Source organism: Ochotona princeps, chromosome 15, assembly GCF_030435755.1.
Source record: "Ochotona princeps isolate mOchPri1 chromosome 15, mOchPri1.hap1, whole genome shotgun sequence".
Lineage (NCBI taxonomy): Eukaryota > Metazoa > Chordata > Mammalia > Lagomorpha > Ochotonidae > Ochotona > Ochotona princeps.
The window spans coordinates 35,022,515-35,041,494 of NC_080846.1; the positions used below are offsets into that span (position 1 = coordinate 35,022,515).

At 37.0% G+C, this 18,980-nt stretch overlaps 1 protein-coding gene and 1 pseudogene across 4 annotated transcripts in view; one reads left to right on the forward strand and one right to left on the reverse strand.

Annotated features, from left to right (window-relative positions):
• METTL25 (methyltransferase like 25) overlaps positions 1–18,980 on the forward strand; it is a 65,290-nt gene that overhangs the window by 13,348 nt on the left and 32,962 nt on the right. Inside the window, exons 2-5 of one of the 4 annotated variants that reach the window (XM_058673208.1) lie at positions 110–274; positions 2,625–2,731; positions 6,447–7,049; positions 11,408–11,555. In XM_058673208.1, the coding sequence (XP_058529191.1) occupies positions 110–274; positions 2,625–2,731; positions 6,447–7,049; positions 11,408–11,555 (1,023 nt within the window). Of the gene's footprint in view, positions 1–109; positions 275–1,162; positions 1,208–2,624; positions 2,732–6,446; positions 7,050–11,407; positions 11,556–18,980 lie in introns of those variants that run through there. The other 3 variants (XM_058673210.1, XM_058673211.1, XM_058673209.1) reach the window with 3 other exon arrangements.
• LOC131482147 (U2 spliceosomal RNA) lies at positions 8,998–9,164 on the reverse strand (annotated as a pseudogene).

The following is an 18,980-nucleotide window of genomic DNA, read 5'->3' on the forward strand; positions in this document are numbered from 1 at the left end:
TTGAATTTGTTCTAAAAGTCTAGAGGTGGTCATTTATTGTTTTAAGCCCGATCATTAGCTGTTAATTAACTGTTACTTGTTTCTTTTTTGATTGTGGTTTTTTTTTTAGGTGTTACTAATTTTCCCAAAATATTTAGTGAAACGTCTCAGAAGCTGGTGAGTGCAGAAGCTTTCGCTCTGGCTGCAAAATATTTTTCCCCGCAGAACTTGGGAATATGTACTCCTTTTGAGCAATTGCTTGTAGCCCTACAAGGAAAGAAGAAGCAGAGAACTGGTATGTGTATTTATGTGTATGTGCAAGGCTTTCTTAGGCACTTAGCAGCGACATAGTGGTCACTGCCCCCTATCTTTCCAATATGAATTAGCTCGTACCTCGAAGACTAGATTTTCTATTGTTACCATATTAAATAGAACATATTAAAGATTTCTGCTTTTTTATTTTATTTTGTTTTGTTTTGTTTTTTTGCTACATTAGCCCTAGTAAAACTTCAGATAGTTCCTGATCATCAAACACACATTTGCAGTGGTCTACCAGAGATGACAAAATCCTTCCATCTGTTTTTGTTACAGTAGAATTATGTTATTTACAGCCAGGATCTTTTTAGTATTTTTCTTTAATTAGGAAATAGATAAGGGACAAGTGGAAAACAAATAGCAATATGGTTGATTAAAGCGCAACCATGTCATAAGGTCAAGTGTAAATATATTATGTACTTAATCACAAAAGTCAGAAGGTTGATTTTCAAGAAAACCATTCCTCAAACTTGAGCTCAGAGTCAGCTATAATAATATGATGATGATGAATTAAGTAAATATTATCACATTAATAAAATAATCAGATGCCCTTTTATCATCTACAAAGGTCTTTCATATCTGGTAATTCACCTTTTTAATTTTGAAAGCTTCCAAACATGCAGACAATTTGCAAAACAGTACAACAGACCCTGTATGCTTTCACTTAGATTCACATTCGTTAACATTTTGCTACATTTGTCATAGTTCTGTTTGCTAGGTTAATGTCTGCTAGCAGAATGGCACTTTATCCTTTGTGGAATCCAAACCTCTCCAACAGAGACCATGTCTTAAAGTGCTGTCGGTGTGTTACCAAAAAAGTTTCTGGCTTCCATCTACAGGACCCTGAGTAACCACCACTTACACTTGGAAAGACCTTGTTGAAAACCCAGTTTCCCAATGAGATGATCCCAGGGTAAGCCTACATCAAGGCATTCTCAAGTGTGAGCACTGTCATATCATAATAGCCATCCCAGCCCTACATTTCAGTTCCCCCACCACCCAACTCTTGCATGACTGCTGGTGTTGACTACCTTGTCATATGCTGTTTATTCATTTCAGTATATTCTCTCTCTTTTTTTAAGTTTTATTTAATTTTTATTGGACAGGCAGATTTACAGAAAAAAAAGGAGAAACTTCCTTCCGCTGGTTCACTCCCCAAGTGGCCACAACAGCTGTAGTTGAGCTGATCTGAAATCAGGAGCTTCTGCCAGGTCTCCCACACGGGTGCAGAGTCCCAAGGCTTTGGGCCATCCTCTACTGCCTTCCCAGGCCACAAGCAGGGAGCTGAATGAGAAGTGGAGAAGCTGGATACAAACTGGCATCCATATGGGATCCCAGCAGATGCAAGGCAAGGATTAGCCAGCCCTCAGTAGTTTCTAATTGTAATAGTGAATACTCTAAGATGCCACCTTGAAGAACATGTGCAGTAATGGAAATATTGTCTTGCACTGCTTAGTTTGGTGGAAACTCTCCATTTGTGGCTTAATAGCTACGATGTGGCTGCCTTAGCTGAAAAACTTAATTTGCAATTTTAAATGTAAAGTTGAAAACATTTGATTAGAAATGACTATATTCGATAGTACAGGTAGTGAAAGGATTATTCAATTGTTTTGCCCCTTTTTCCTTTAAATTATTTTTTTTTAGTGATTTGTAGGCATTTGTTTTGTTTTATTCTTGGATACTGGTTCTGTGTACATTCTTTGTTTTGGCTTGCTTTCTGACTCTCTTTTAATAGAAAATTTTTAAAAACCTTTTCATACTCCAATTTATCAGTCATTTTCTTTGCAGTTAATAATTTTTTGCCACAAGAAGGACTCTTAGTACTCTTTTTTTAAAAAGTTGTAAGAAGAGCTTTATTTATTGAATAATAAAGGGAAGACAGGGATAGAAACAGATCTTCCATTCACTGGTTTAGTTCTCAAATGGCTGCAGTGGTTGGGAATGGGCCAAAAACTCCTTTTGGGTTTCCCATGTCGGTGGCAACAGGCCTAGTACTTGAGCCATCTTCTGCTACTTTTCCGGGAAGATTAGCAGGGAGCTAGGCCTGGCGAACATGCAGGACTCGAGCTGGTGCTCTGGTGGAGGATGGTGGCATGTACATACAGCTACATCCCAAGCCCCAACTCTCAGCAGAAGCTAGTAATCCTTCTGCTCATGTGTATTTCCAGTTTGATTCATAGCAGCTAACCCTGTAAAAATCTGTCATGTGGAGATCACAATAAAATATATGTTGTCAATTTTAGCTTGAAAAATAGGAATCAACTGGTGATTTCTATTACGTTTTGCTTCTTTAGCAGCAGTATTTTAAATCTTCTTTTATTTTCATTCAGGTGAAAATGTGAAGCCAGTTGATTTTATGAATATGAAAAAATCTCATGAAGTTCAAGCAATGTCAGAACTGATCAGCAGTATTGCTGATTACTATGGAATAAAGCAGGTAAGACAATTTCCATATATTTTATTATCACTCAAATACCATTTTCTGGGCCTGGTGCAGTTGCCTAGCAGCTAAAGTCCTCGCCTTGAACGCGCAGGATCCCATATGGGCACCAGTTCTAATCCCAGCTGTTCCACTTCCCATCCAACTCCCTGCTTGTGGTGTGGGAAAGCAGTCGATGGCCCAAAGCCTTGGGACCCTGCACCCATGTGGGAGACCTGGAGGAAGCTCTTGGCTCCTGGCTCTGGATCGGCACAGCACCAACCATTGCACTCACTTGGGGAGTGAACCAGCATGGGACGGAAGATCTTCCTCTCTGTCTCTCCTCCTCTCTGTATATCTGACTTTGTAATGAAAATAAATCTTTTAAAAAAAGAATTTTCATTGCACTAGAATAGAGTTGTTTCATTCCATTTTCCGTTAACTTTTTTTAATTTAACTTTTTAAAATTTTTATTTTACATTTTACAGTTTTGCAGGTTGACTTTCTTCCTTTCCCTCTCTTTCCTGCCTCCTTGACTCCCCTTCCCAGTGTCACCCTATGTTTTACAATAACATAGTCCTTCAACTACAGCATTCAGCTCTTTATGTGCCTCATGACATTGTAGATGTAAGCCATTGTGGAGAGTCTAGTGTTTTGTTGTCAAGCGATATTTAGCAGTTGTATTGGGTGCCTAGTTTCACTCAAGAGTAGAAAGTCATACTGCCAATCTTTGATTCCTGGTACTCTCGTCTTCATTACATTCTTCATTTGTGACATTACAAGTGTAAACTTACTTACCTTTGTAAATTTTTGTTGTGCATTTCGGGTGAAAGTTACCGTGAATCAGAGAGGACATATGATATTTGTCTTTGGATTTGACTTATTTCACTGAGCGTAACAGGCTCTACTTGGGGACATTGTGTTGCAAATGGTAGAAATTCATTCTTTTTAGTGACTGAGTAGTACTCCAAAGAGTAGATTTACCACAGTTCCATTATCCAGTCCTCTTTTAATGGGTATTTAGGTCGCTTCCATTGTTTTTTTGATGAATTGTTGACTGTCCTGCAATGAATATAGGGATACAGGTTGCTTTCTCATGTGTATGTATCACCTTTTTTGGATGTATTCCTTTGGAGTAGGATTGCTGGGTCATATGGTAGATGAATTTTCAGTTGCCTGAGCACTCTCCAGACTGACTTCCATAGTGGCTACACCAGTCTTCAGTACCACCAACAGTATACAATACCACCACATCCTTTCCAGCAGTTGTTGGTAGATTTCTGTTATGTAGGCCATTCTCACTGATATTAAGTGGAACTTAAGTATGGTTTTCATTATATTGTCTTTATTGCTAGTGTACTAGAACATTTTTTCATATGTCTGTTAGCCATTCATTCCTTTGAAATAAATGCTCATTTCTTTTCCCATTTCTTAACTGGTTTATTTGCTGTCATTGAGTTTCTGAAGCTCTTTATACATCCTGGATATTAGTTCTCTATCTGTTGTGTAGTGTGCAAACATTTTCTCCCATTCTGTTGATTACCTTTTTGCTTTTTTGGCTGTTTCCTTTGCTATACAGAGACTTCTTAGTTTGATGTGGTCCTTTTTGTTTATTTTACCAACCATCTTCTTCCAAGTTGTAAACCTTTAAATTGCCTTTGACATTGCAACTCTGTTTCTCTGGAGGGATGGAGATACAGGGAAACCAACAAATAGAGCTCCTGTGGAATCTTAGAATGTAATCTTGTATTCATGAGTGTGGGCGAAGATGGTATCTATAGTTAGATTGCAGTTTTTTAAACAACATGTCTAACCCTTTGGTATTTTGCATAGAACCTTGCCAGATTATTGATTTTACATAGAGTAGTAGTATACGGAACTGTTGTGAGTTCATCTGTTTTCATGATACATTATTTACTGAAATTTTATTTTTGAATTGGCCTAATTCCAAACCCTGATTTTTTTTCAATCTGTATCAGATAAAAAAAGGAAAAAGTTTATTGAAATTCATTTGTAAATGAGAATTTTATCTTAATCCATTAAGGAATGCTTTCTGGTAAAATGAAAAGAAGAAATACAAAAACCATACTGCAGTCTTTAGACATATTTTTAAAAAAATAAGCATGTTTACATAAACCATGAAGATTGATATGCATTCTTAGAGATTTTGCTTTCCATTTGTCTGGATAGATGTGAAGGGAGCCTCTTCTTGATGCATTTTAATGAGAGTTTCTTGGTTTCTTATGCAACCACAGACAAAAGAACTTCTTGTATTATATGTCACTGTAGTAATTGTGATTACTCTGGTTTTGTTAGTGTCTTGGGCCGTAAAAGAGGAGTTTTCATCAGAACCTGAGAAGGACTTGAAGCCTGTGCGCTAGCTGTTCCTACTTCTGGGTATACATAGCCATCTGGGATCTGTTGTCACGGCCGCCATAGCAACCTAAGATCCTGAGAGTCTCAAGGATTTGTTTAATGATGGGTTTTACTTTAACTATACAACTGTTTCCTTGAGTGGCTCATATTTAACAGTAGGATTTAACTGGTTTTAAGAGTTAGCTTTAGATATATAGGAAGATTGGATAATGATTTGTTATAACAATATTTCTGCAATTGTCTATTCATTTCTCTTTAAAATATTTTTACTTAATTTCCTAATGTAAAATGAACAGATTCCATGTATTTCACCATACAGATTTAGAATTATAGTGATACTGCTCACGCTACCCTGCCTCTGGCTCCCGTTCCCAATTTACTTCTTCCTTCCTTCCTTCGTTGCTTCCTTCCATCCATCTATCCATCCTGCCCTCCTTCTTCCCTTTCTTTCCTTTTTTATTTTTTTTTTATAGTGGTTTACTTTCAATTCCCTTTTCAATCACAGGCTTACACTCCATTAGGTGAAGAATTCAACAACTAACAAGCAAAAAATAAATAAATTAAGTAAGATAAGTGTACTCCTCAAAAATAGAGACAAAAGCTATAAACAATAATCAACTCTCAAAATGTCCATATCCTTTATATAGGTTTCACGTGTTTTTTTGTTGTTGTTAGTCTAGGCCCTTCATTAGTTCATATAAATTGTGCTACCTGAACACCTGCATATCAGTTTGTTCAGAAAGCTGTGCTAGAATTTTGACTAGGGAAATAATGGGTCTGCATGTCAGTTCAAGTGAATTGCCATTTTAGTATTGAGTGTGCTATTTTACAAACATGGTGCATCTGTTTACTTAGGTCTTTTGAAATTTTTTCACTGCAGTGTTTTAGCTTTCAGTATATAAATCTTGCACATCTTTGTTAAATTCATGAACATTCTGTTTTCATGCTATTTTTGTTTAGTTGTCTTATTCTTTCATTATATGGTGTATATTCCAACTGTTTCTGGCTGCTTTCTGTTGATTTTGAGCCATCATGTACTGCATAGTACACCTACTTTTTCTGTTAGCTTTTATGTATATTCTTAGAATTTTCTGAGTGCACAATCATGTAATTTATTATTGAGGACACTTTACTTTTTCCCTTCAACTGCTTGTCTTTCACAACTCTTGTAACTTGCAAGAAAACTCAAAATCATCAAAGTGATTTTCAATAGGAATAAAAAAGTTGAAATAAAAGAACAAGCATAAACAGATTATATAAATTGTTTCACTTGTTTGTTTATTTGGGTTTACAAACAACTGCTTTCTGCTACCAGTTATTAAAATTTCTTTCATTTAATTTGTTTTCCTTTTTATAGGTAATCGACCTGGGTTCTGGTAAAGGCTATCTAAGCTCCTTTTTGTCGCTGAAGTATGGCTTAAAAGTTTATGGAATTGATTCCTCAAATACAAATACTCACGGAGCTAAGGAGAGAAACAGGAAATTGAAGAGGCATTGGAAATCCCATCATCCTCAGTCAAGATTGGAAGTCAATGGAACCACATTAAAAACATCAAGAGGAACAACAGAGCAAAGTGAAATGAACTACAAAGCAGATATTGAGGAAGTTTGTAGCATCAGACCAGCAAATAAAGACAAAACAACAACTTCAGATTGTTTTCCAGCTGTTTCTGATTCTGTAATTTCTAACACCAGAAAACAAATGGAACACCTACGTACTCAGCCACATCTAGAAGAAAATTGTTTGGAAAATGTTTTTTCTCTAATAGACCTTTTCCCTATTAATGAAACAGAGGCTACTTCTTCATCTAAAGGACCCAGCAAAGGAAAGGAGATGCTGGAAACAAGTCACGGGAGAAGAAATATGACGGCAAAGTCAAAGGACTCAAATATTTACTCACCTTTAACTTCTTTTATCACTGCTGATTCAGAACTACATAGCATTATTGAAGATCTTGAGGTAATTTCTCTTTTAAATTTCTCAATTTAATTTGAAAATGTTTTAAACAGAGAATTCAATTTATGAGTGCATTTAACATGTTAAGTTGTATTTGATCACATTTTATTTGATAACACGTAAGTTGTATTTGATCACATATGTTAAGTTGTATTTGATCACATTGATCTACAAAGAGTATGATAATAAGATGTTAAACAGGAGGCTGGCATGGTAGTATTGTAGCTAAATCTTCACCTTGCAACTGCCAGGGTCCCATTATGGAAGCCAGTTCTGATCTCAGCAGCCCCACTTCCCATCTAGCTCCCTGCTTGTGGCTTGGGTGTCAAGGGTGGGCTGAAGCCTTGGGACCCTGCACCCGTATGGGAGACCCAGAAGAAGCTCCTGGCTCCTGGCTTTGGATCAGCTCAGTTCTAGCTGTTGCAGCCACTTGGGGAAAAACCAGTGGATAAAGATCCTTCTCTCTGTAAATCTGACTTTCCAATAGAAAATAAATAAATCTGAAAAAAAAATGTTAAATAAGCCTTTATTAGTCGACAGCTACTAAAATTTAGTAAAAGTGCGTTTTAGAGTACCCTCTGCTAAGTTTAGTTCTTGTAAATCAAATACATGTACAAGAACAACAGCTGAGTATTTAACTTGTCACTTTGCAATTTAGAGATTGTTGAGTATTATACAAGAAAGTTTTGCAATTTTAATTTAAACTTGAGGTAAAGACATATTTAGGGCAAAGTTATATTCAGTGTATCCTTAGTGACCAAATAGGTGACTTCCTTGAGCTAGAATGGCTTCTGAGTATTCCTTAAAGTTTCAATTTTTTCTAAATTATAGGAGTATATAAGTGAGGTACAATAGATCTTAAGCTCAGGTAGTGGTATATGCTACAGCAGTATTTTGTGGGAGTTCCTCCACCAACTCATTGTCTGTAAATACAAGATAGCTTTTGGAGTTGCCTTATTCTACTCTTTTTCAATTTTTCAAAAATTCTTCACCACAGAAATGAATAAGCAAAAGATAGTCCTTGCCTGATAGCTGACCAAATTATTTTACATTTTTTAATGAAAAATTTTTCAGCAGATGATTTCGGGTAGTACAGAAGTGAAAAGAACAAGTTAATCTTCACTAATTGGCTTTTCTCATATGTGAAATCAATAATTCTTGAATATTCTTAATTTTTTAGTAGATTTAATAACCCTAAATATCTTAAACTAACTTTTGAAAAGAAAGAAAGGGAGATGGAGGAGAATCCCTTGACCTACAAAAGCGTGTCATGGAAAATAATAATAAAAAGCAAAAAGAAAAGAAAAACTTGTAGTACACATTGTTACTTTTCAAGTTTATTAAAATCTTGTTGAAACTATATGAACAAAATTATATGCAAACTCTTGTAAAATGATCTACAGTAAGATGCTGGAAGAATGCTTATTGCATTTCATAATGCATCAACATTTAATAACTGGAATTTCATATACACTTCACATATTCTGTCAATCAATCCCCACACAATATGTAAATATTTACTGTTGGGATAAACTTGTGATTGCTTTGTCTTTTAGTGGCAACTTGCTAATGTTATTGACTATTCCTACATGATAAATATGTGAACAGGGAAATTAAATATATCTGTATTGTCTGTAAGGAATATTCAATTAATTTTAGAGAGAAGTTACACATTTTTTTGTGTAACGTTTTAGCTTATAAATAATGCTCTTTTAGAACGAGGCTTTGAAAAGAATGGTGTTTGAAGCAACTGAGTGTTCATACTTGTGACTGAACTGGAATTTAAACCCAAAATCTGTTAGATGTTGGCTCTGCGTTACATCTGGATTATATGGGATGAGATGACATTTTTAATTAAATAATATTTAAATGAAGCAGTTGTATTCAGAAAGTAATTATCAAAAAATACTTGAGTTACAAGTTAATACTTCTGTTATTTATAATATAATGTAAATGGTAATGATAGCATAGAATGCATTTGCTTTTTTTTTGCATGCCAAAGATTTTACTTACCATCATTTACGTGAATTATATTACTTGACATCTTGTTAAAGATTTGTTAATTTCAGTGAAATAAGCTAACTCCACTTGATCTTAGCCAAAAGGCCGAGAAGCGATAAAATAATAAGCTAACTCCAAAAGGACAAATTGTGTTCTGTCTGACAAAAGGCAACCTTCATGCAAAATATAAGATAAAAAAACAAAATAGGCAAACATGTATTGCCATATTTACATATATTAACCAAAGGAACTGTATAATGGAGACTAGTATACTGGGAAGACTACCAAGGAAGCTGCTGTTAAATATACGTTGACAATAGGATGCTGGAATTTCTACCATTGTTTATACCTACAATGTCATGATATGCTCAAATACCAGAATGTTGACTTGTTGCTGTTGCTGAGCAGCTATACTATTGCAATAATATGGGAGAAAATGGAGGGTGGAAGGGGAAAGCTCTGTGCCTATGGAACCATATCATAATAACAATAATAGTAAAAAGATGTGTTAATTGGAGGTGTGGCAGAAGAAACAGCAAGAGAGACTTCTTCCTTCTGCTGATTGATCCCTCAAATACCTGTAAATAGCAGGGCTTTACCAGGTCAAAATTAGGAACCTGACACTCCATTCTAGTCTTCTGCTCCTGTGGCCCAAGCACTCTGTCATCTAGTGCTTTCCTAGGAGCTTTAGCCCAAAGCTAATCGGAAACAGTGTCTGAGACTGAATTTGTAAGTACCATGGCAGAGATAGGAAGGTAATAAATTTAACTCTAGAGTGATTGCTGTATTGAGCATTTGAGCCAGTATACACCTGTGTAAATACATTTTAAATAGGCTGTGTGTATTTTAAGAAATATTTTATAGAAGATTTTTTGCCAAAAGTTCATATTTTAAAAATCAGAGCCTTAAAGAGAGAAAGAATAAATGAGCTCCAATTCTGTGCTTCGACTCAAAAATGCTGTAATAGCCAAGGCTGGGCTAAGGCTGGAGCGGGCATCTGGGAACTCAATCCAGGGCTCTCTGATGGTTGGTGGAGCCCAGCCTTATTAACGATTCCACTACTCCCACAGGCTGAACTCACTGCAGCAGGGTATCAAACCCTCATACAGTGATATTGAATATGGGCATCTTTCCTGGTATTTTAGCTGCCAGGCTAAAGCCTGCCACTAGAAGAAAAATGTTTAACTTGAATTTCTTTTTTTTTCTTTTAAAGATTTATTTATTTTTATTACAAGTCAGATATACAGAGAGGAGGAGAGACAGAGAGGAAGATCTTCCATCCGATGATTCACTCCCCAAGTGAGCTGCAACGGGCCGGTGCTGTGCCGATCCGATGCTGGGAACCAGGAACCTCCTCCGGGTCTCCCACGTGGGTGCAGGGTCCCAATGCATTGGGCTGTCCTCGACTGCTTTCCCAGGCCACAAGCAGGGAGCTGGATGGGAAGCAGAGCTGCCGGGATTAGAACCGGCGCCCATATGGGATCCCGGGGTGTTCAAGGCGAGGACTTTAGCTGCTAGGCCACACCGCCGGGCCCTATATTGAATTTCATACTGCAATGTTTTCTACAAAGAATGAGGTAACTAAGTTTGTGTTAGAGTAGAATTGCCCACTTTATCTTAGAATTTTTTTTTGTTATGATTCTGTTTCATGGTGATCTAGAAAAAGGGAAGTCAGTGATAAAAACTGGTACATTATAAATACGTCTGAGGTCATGGGTTTGCCTTAGTAGTAACCTACTTTTGATTAGTCCAACCTTTACTTTTTTTGTGATTTATTTTTATTTGGAAGGTATATTTATGGAGAAAGGAGGAGAGTCAGAGAGAGTGCCAGTGGTTCATTCTCCAGATGTCGGTAACGGCCAGAGCTGATTTGATGTGAAGCTAGGATCCAGGAGCTTCTCCGTCTCCCATGTGGATGTAGTCACCCAAGATTTTGGGCCATCCTTCTCTTCCCAGGCCACAAGTAGGGAGATCCTGAATTGGGAGTGCAGTAGCCAGGACATGGACAGGTGCCCATATGGGATACCAGCACTACAGGTGGAAGATTGACATCCTAAGCTACTGTATTGTCCCCATTTTATCTGATTTTTAAGCAGACTAGCATTTTAAAGCAAATATTAGCTGTAGAAGTAATCAGAAAAAACATAAGTGAAGAAGGAAGCAAGAATGCAGAAGTCAGCTCAGTAGTTTTTCTATCAGTTATTTTGCCTACGGTAAATAATTATTTATTATGGGAATTTAAAAAATACTTCTTGATAGAATCTTATAATTGTGCATATGTTTCTGAGCTTTTAATATTTTGTCCTGAGTTTATCTCTCCTTTTAACTGCCAATATTTATTTTCCTTCTTATCTATAAAGGATTGTTTGCTGGTAGGCCTACATACCTGTGGTGATCTTGCTCCCAATACTCTGCGAATATTTGCTTCCAACTCTGAAATCAAAGGTGTTTGCAGTGTGGGTTGTTGCTACCACCTCCTATCTGAAGAGTTTGAAAACCAACCCAAAGGTACAAATTTCTCCATGCATCATGATATTTATTCAGTGGAGCATATTGGCTCTTGTCTATTTCTACCTCTTTGAGCATTATTGTGATTTGAATTCATATTTTGGATGACATCATTTTCCTGCAGTTTTCATTTTACAGTATTGAAATTTGATATAACATCTTTGTTTTATTATACTTTTTCTGAATATGTAGTTTTAATGTGTGTGCTGGAGATTTTGAAAATTTTACATAGTTTGTAGTTTATAGGAATTCTGTTTAAAAATACTTGTAGGGGTATATATTTCCTGAGACGAGAAAACATCTGTCTTGAATAGAGTCCTAAGCTTCTCTTTCACTTGCACTGTCTTCCCCTTCTAGAATGAACTTCGATAATTCACAGGCAAACATTCCTGTGTTGCATTTTGTAGAACCAGCATCTGAGGATTTTAGAACACTGCAAAATGGTGTGACCACATTAAAATATTTGTAGTCAAACTTAGATAGCTACACTCAGAAAGGGCTCAAAGGAACCAAGTGTTAGGTTGGCAGTGTTTCTATTAGAGGAGCTCCTTCATTAGCTGAGTTGATCCATTTCTGAGTGGTTACCCCCCCTTTGGTTTTCTCAGATATGTGATGAGATTCTCTAGTTGATTCTCATTATTTTTATCACAAGGTCATTGATACAGTTTTCTGCTTCTTTAGTTTAATTAGTAATGGAATCAGCAAAAGTTGCTTGCTAAGGTTAAAAAACATAAGATAATGAATGTTTATTCACGTGCCTGTTTTTTTTGTATTAGTCTTCAGGTACCTTTTCTAGCAGGTTGTTGCATTTAAGTTTCGCAGCTTTTATTACCCATGCACTCTGAGTAAAATGAATTTCAATATTAGAGAAGTCTTTAATGTGCCTGAAAGGAAAAGGAAGATTACTGTCTCCAGATATTCTGTCCAACACATGACTTTCCTGCCAAGGAAAGTTTGTATAGGCGTAAGAGGCTTTCCAGTATAGATTCTGGTTTTTATTCAGCTTTGTATCTTAGGATTTGGTTTGTACATTGTCGGAAAATGATTGATGTATGTGTGTCCCTGTGACCTCCAAAGGAAGCTGCCTGAACTTCCTAGCGCTGACTTCACCCAGCTTTTGTGGGTATGTTTGTGCAGTGACAGGCTGAAGGATCTCTTCCCCTCTCTCACTCTTCCTCCTCCCGTTGCTTTCTCTTCTGCTCTGCCCTTAAAATAAAAAATATTTTTTAAAGAAAAGACATCATTTAAAACCAAAGCATCATTGATACTGAAATTTGAAATGAACACACTTGGGAGTTTAACTTGTTAGAAAAGCAAAAAATAAGAATAACTAAGGAAGGTGTGAATTGGGCAGAGGTTTATAATGCATAAATACCCCTGGTCTCTTGGAAGTCAAGAATCAAGAAATAAGTGAGAAGTGTGGATAAAAGCATAATGGGGAGAGTAAAGCAAACCTGGTTTATGTAGCAGTTTGGCCTAGCCGCAGACCGCTGCATTCTCATCTCAAAAGCCAGATGGAAAGGGTGATTGACTCAGTTCTCTCTTTCCCACATTCCATCGCCAATTTTTTCCTCACTGTATATTTGAGGTAATAAAAAAGAGAAGATATGAATCACATATTGTGGTTTGTTTAACAGCATTTCTCAACTTTGACTGACCAGGTTAACCAAATTTGACACTTTTGAGTATTCAGATGCCTGGGACCTGCCTCTGATCTACTGAATTATGATCTATAAGTTGTAAGAGTTGAATGTACTCATTTTGAAAATGCTGATTTGGTAAGCCTAGTAAGCAGCATGAGTGAAAACAAGATATTTGTTACAGTGATGTATGAAAACCTTTAATATTCTGAAAGATAATATGTATAAATGTTTCCGACACTGTCTGTTGTCATTTCAACTTCTCTCATGCAAAGATGGGTTGATGCCAGTTGGCAAGTTCAAACTAAAGGCTGGGCCAAGAGGGCCCACAGGTATATCAAAATAAAGAGGGTTGGAGTATCCTGCACAAAGTTCTTAGAGTTAGCGATCACAATGGCAGTGTAGGGAAACCAAACAGAGGTAACAGGGCGGGAACAGGGCCTTTAGTAGGGAATGAAGTTAAGAGTTAAAAGATAGACAGATCAGGGGAAGTGTTCTACAACAAGCAGGACATCTCGAGGAATATTATGGGCATTATTATAATTTGGTCAGCTTATCTTGATTGATTAGCTCTGTGTATGTGTGTGCGCGTGCGTGTGCATCTGACAGCTGATTCTGGCAAATACAATTCTAGGTTTTTTTAGCCACAACTCTTTTGACAGACGGAATGTAAGTGTAGCTTTAATTTGCACATGTTATCTGTAGTATTTAGGTCCTAGTATTCCTTAATGAAATGGAAATCTTCCACTGTGTGATTTGATCAAAATATTAAAATCAGTGACTTACTGAGCAAGAAGCTAAGAGCATAGTGTTAAAATATGTTTCCTGTCATACACTAAGTGAAACATTCCATAAATTCTGTCTGAATGATTCAGTGTGTTGTGTCTCCTTTCCTTCATGTCTTACACACCTGCCTATCATCCTCATTTTATTGCACAACTGTTTTTTTACATTTGAATCAGGTCAGAAATTAGTGTTAGAGAGCTAAGAGGGTAATTTTACCTTGACTGCAAGGTTGTATGAGCATTTCAGAGACTAGGAGGTAGAGAGAGAGAGTAAAGAAAAAGTGGTCTTTTGGGGCGGGGTTACATAAGGTAGGTTGATACTGCTGCTTGGTTGACCTTAATAGAAGCCTCTACTAGAAGCAGCTGTTGTCAAGGTATCCATTTGTAGCAGGTGTCCTTCTTCCCCACACCTTCTAACCCAGTACCAGGGAGTCTTCTGGTATGTATTATTTGTGCACTCTAAGTAATGCAGAACAATGGAGTCACATAGTAATGGTATAACCTTTGAAAGCCTACTGCCTAACTTCATGTTTCCCTGGCCTTACTATGACAGAAGATAGTAAGCTGATGCTCTCACAAATACTTCCATTTACTTTTGTATGGTTCTGTTTCATTTTGTTCTAAGTAGCAGAGGGTGACAGACCATTGTTTGGGGACATCTTTTATTCTCATGCCACCATTTCTCTATCAAATAGGTATTTGTCAAGGTTTGTGATACCTATGCAAGCATAGATCGTTTCTCATCCACAAGGCAGAGAGTGGGTACATAATCTTCTTCCTTGTGTTTGAATTTTGAAGATTGGTTCCATTGCTTTAAATTCAGAGCTACTTAAATTGGAAATGGTGCCTAAAGGTTGGAGAAAAATATTTGAGCTGTTTTATAAAAACACATTCTCTTAAGATATACTATTGGCAGGGCTGATATTGTTGCACAGTGTGCTACACTTCTACATGAACAGGGCACAGTTTATATTAGAGAGCCTACTCTTGGTTTTTCTACTTCTAACCTAATTTCCTGCTAATGCACCTAGGAACCAGGAGATGATGGGCCAGGTGTGTGTGGCTTCTTTCCACCTGTGTGGGAGACCTGAGTGGAGTTACTGGCTCTTGGCTCGGACCTGGTCCAGCCGGTACTGCTGCAGACATGTAGGAAGTAAACCAGAAAATGGAAAGTCTTTCTCTTCCTGGTCTCTCTTTCTCTGCCTTCACATAGATAGATAATTTAGACTTGAAAGCTTATGTTATATTTCTAGGCTTTCAACTATGGAGCATATGCTACAGATTTTTAAGTAAACATGAACTTATACATATCTACATTAAATTATTTATTGTGTCTTGCTGCATTTAATGATGAATTTCATTTCTAATAGCAGTGAATAATCTCATAACAATAGTCATAAAATTGTATTTTCAGTAAAGATATGTTACTTTTTACTTCATATGATATATATTTTATTAAATATCTGTTTTTCTCTTATATGTTTTTAGTGTTGATATTTTGTCTCCTTTCAAAACAGTGTAGTTTGGATTTTTATTTCCAAGAGTGTTAATTAGAGGTGAGATTTTTCTGAAAGTCAGTCTGTTATAGTTCAGCTGGATCCTGTATAAATTAAATCATATATATTTTTAACCATTCTTGATTAACAAAATATGAGGAAACCTGCACAGACTAAGAAAAATTGAAACCTCCAACCGGCACTGTGGTATAATGGGCTAATCTTCCATGCTATGGACCCAATGTGCCATATGGGTAGTATTAGATCAGTTTATACTAGAATGCTATAGTCCTCAAATACAGTATCTGGTCAAGTTGAGCTTGTGTTGCGTAACCCTACTGCGGTTGGGCTATAAATGATAAAGTCTATATTTAGGCAGTTCTGGTGTCCTGGAATCTCATAATTTGAGACTGCAAAATTGGCTACTAAATTTAGCTAGGGTAGAATTCAAGATGCATGTTAAGATTGTTAAGAGGAATGGGGATAATAAGAAGTTATTCAGGTTGATTCATAGTTTATGTTTTTTAGCAGCTGAGTAGGAGATGGTGTAACTCCCATGATGGTGAGCATGAAGAATGGACCACATTTTGGGTGACATTTTCAGTATGTTTACTTTGGGTTTGCTTTTTATATGAGTGATTGTATTTTGGAAAAGTCTTATATGGAATGGAATTATTATGACTTAAGCACAAGGATTTATTTTTCTCATATTTTCAAAAGTGGTAGCCAACCTTGGTTTTTATGGCCCAAGCCTGTGAGTGAGGGCTAAAGTATCCTCAGTTTTATTGGCCTTTTACTTATGGGCACATAATAATTGCTGCTTCTGTGTCCGCTGCAGTGCAGATGGGATGAAATGCAAAGGTGAAAGCATTTCTTCCATTAGAGGAAGCATCCTTGAAAGAATTTCCCTGGAAATTCTACCTAGTCACTTGCTTTTCTCCATGTAAGCCTGTCTGAAAAGCTAAGAAATATAACCTAGGTGAGAGTGTCACAGTGCAAAGGAAGTCAAGATGCTTGGAACACCAAAGGGAAACAGAGCAGGCAGCTGTGTTCTTCTGTCCCGGAGTATGTGTATAATGTTCATGCTTATGTGGAGTCCTGGAAGAAAAAAAGAAGTATCATTTATTAAAATATGTGAAGGTATCCATTGCCCTCTTCTTTTGCTCATATCATTCACCATGGTTTAGCAGAGCAAGCGTCATCCAGCCATCAGCTAGAGTACCTGTTTCCCAGTAACAAAGTTCACGTCAGAGTAACGTGAACCATTATACATTTAGAGGAGTGCTGCTTATCTCTTTTTTCTTCATTTTCCTGTACTGATTATACACTAGCAGTAGCCTTGATAGAAAAGTTGATAGCAGAGCTACCCTTCCTACAGGAGTCTCTGAATATACATTCTATACTGTCTTCCTATGGGCCATGACAAGAGAGAAATGGATTGTCTTAGTTATGAACCTGTGTTCTGAACTGAAAAGAAAGGTTTTATCCTAAATGCTTTTCCTTAATGCGGAACTGTCACTTTGAGACTGTATTAAGAATGTGGAACAAGCCCCTAATAATAGACAGGTAAGGAATTATATATCATTTATGTGTAAAGGAAGGAGAATGTATTAAATGCCACAAGAGCTATTTCAGCCAAATGGCAAATTCTTTTTCTGTCATGAAACCAGGAATGACTTTACATAGGTAGTGACCTCTGAGTTCAGGACATAAATGTATGATGAGCAGTGCAAAACTAGAGAGGAGCATTCCAACTCTAAGCAATATCTTAGTCCTTTAGTGCCACTACAAAAAAAGTAGTTTATAAATGACAGAAAGTAATTTCTCATGCTGTGGAGTCTGAGAAATCCAAAATCGTGAGCACATGCAAGCTTGGTGTCTGTGTGGAGCCTTTTGGCTCAGCTTCCAGGACAGTACCTCCTGCGATATCATCCCGGAGGGAGTAAGGGGGGGGAGCACAGCGGATGAGTGCCCATATCCTGTGGTCATTTCATTGAGCTGCAGTTCCGAGGCCTGCTCTCCCTCTCCAGCCTATGGCCCAAGCCCCCAGACCCGTCACAGCTGCCTAGTCACTGCCATGGCAGAAGCAAGGGACCGGGCACTGCCACGAGAGAAGCAGGGGATTTCTGTGAAATTCATGAAACATTTAGGAGCACAGCAATACTTCCTACCCTACCCTCCTCTTTTCTGCATCCCCTCCCTACCCCATCCTTCCTTATTTCTTTTTCTCTTTTTCCCTAATTTTTACAGTGATATGTTTTTACTTCACTTTGCAATCACAGGCTTAATACTCCATTAGGTGAAGGTATCAGCACATAACAAGCTTAAAAAAAATTAGCCCTCAGAAGTATAAACAAAGACTGTAAACACTATATCCAGTAATCAAATCCCAGGATGTCAGTTTTGCTCATATGGATTAATTTCAACTGTTTGTATTAGTTGTGACAGATGATGGAAAGTGTGTTTGTCCTCTTGTGACTGATTTATTTCACTAAGTATAACAGCTTTTAATTGATCCCCTTTGGTTGCAAAATACACAATTTTATTCTTTCTATTTTTGTGGCTGACTCATATTGAGTAGCTTGTATATACTCACCTTTTCTTTATCCACTCATTAGTTGATGGGCATCTGGATTGATCACATGTCTTAGCTATTGTGAATCCAACTGCTATAGGTTTGAGGGGTCAGATTACTCTCTCTTATGCTGATTTCATTTCACTTGAATAAATTCTCAGGAGTGGGATGGCTGAGTCCTATGGTAAATCTAGCTTCAGATATCTGAGCAATCTCCGTATTTTCTTCCATAAAGGTTGTACTAGTTTCTATTCCCAGCACCGATGGTACCTTTCTCCCCTTAATCTTGCAAGCATTTATTGTTCTAATTTCTGTGGTTGCTGTTCTGTGATGAGCTGAAATGTGATTGTACATTTTATTTTCATTTCTCTGATTACTAGTGAAGCTGAGATATTTTTTTGATTTGTTGACCATTTGAATTTCATTCTTTGAAAAATGTGTGTTCATGCCCCTTGCCATTTATTGTCTGGATTAGACAATTTAGAGTTGATTTTTGTATGTGGTTCAAGGTAGGGATCTTCCCTCAGACCTGCAGGTAGATCTAGCTTTCCCGGAACCATTTGTTAAAGAGATTGTCCTTTCCATTTGGACTGATTTCAGTTTGCTTGTCAAAAATTAGTTGGATGTGTGGTTTCATTTATGAAATTTCTGTTCTGTTCCATTGATCTTCTTTTCTGTTTTTGTGCCACTACAAACCTGTTTTCATTACAACTGCCCTGTAGTACATCTTGAAATCCATTATTGTGATGCCTGCAGCTTTGTTTTGCTGTTTAAGATTGGTTTTGCCATTTAGAGTCTCTGGTGTTTCTATATGGATTTTAGCATAATTTTTCTAGAATTGGAAAGACTGTCTTTAATACTCTGATTGGGACCACACTGAATCTGTAAATTGCTTTTGGTAGTAGGAACATTTAATTATATAATTCTAC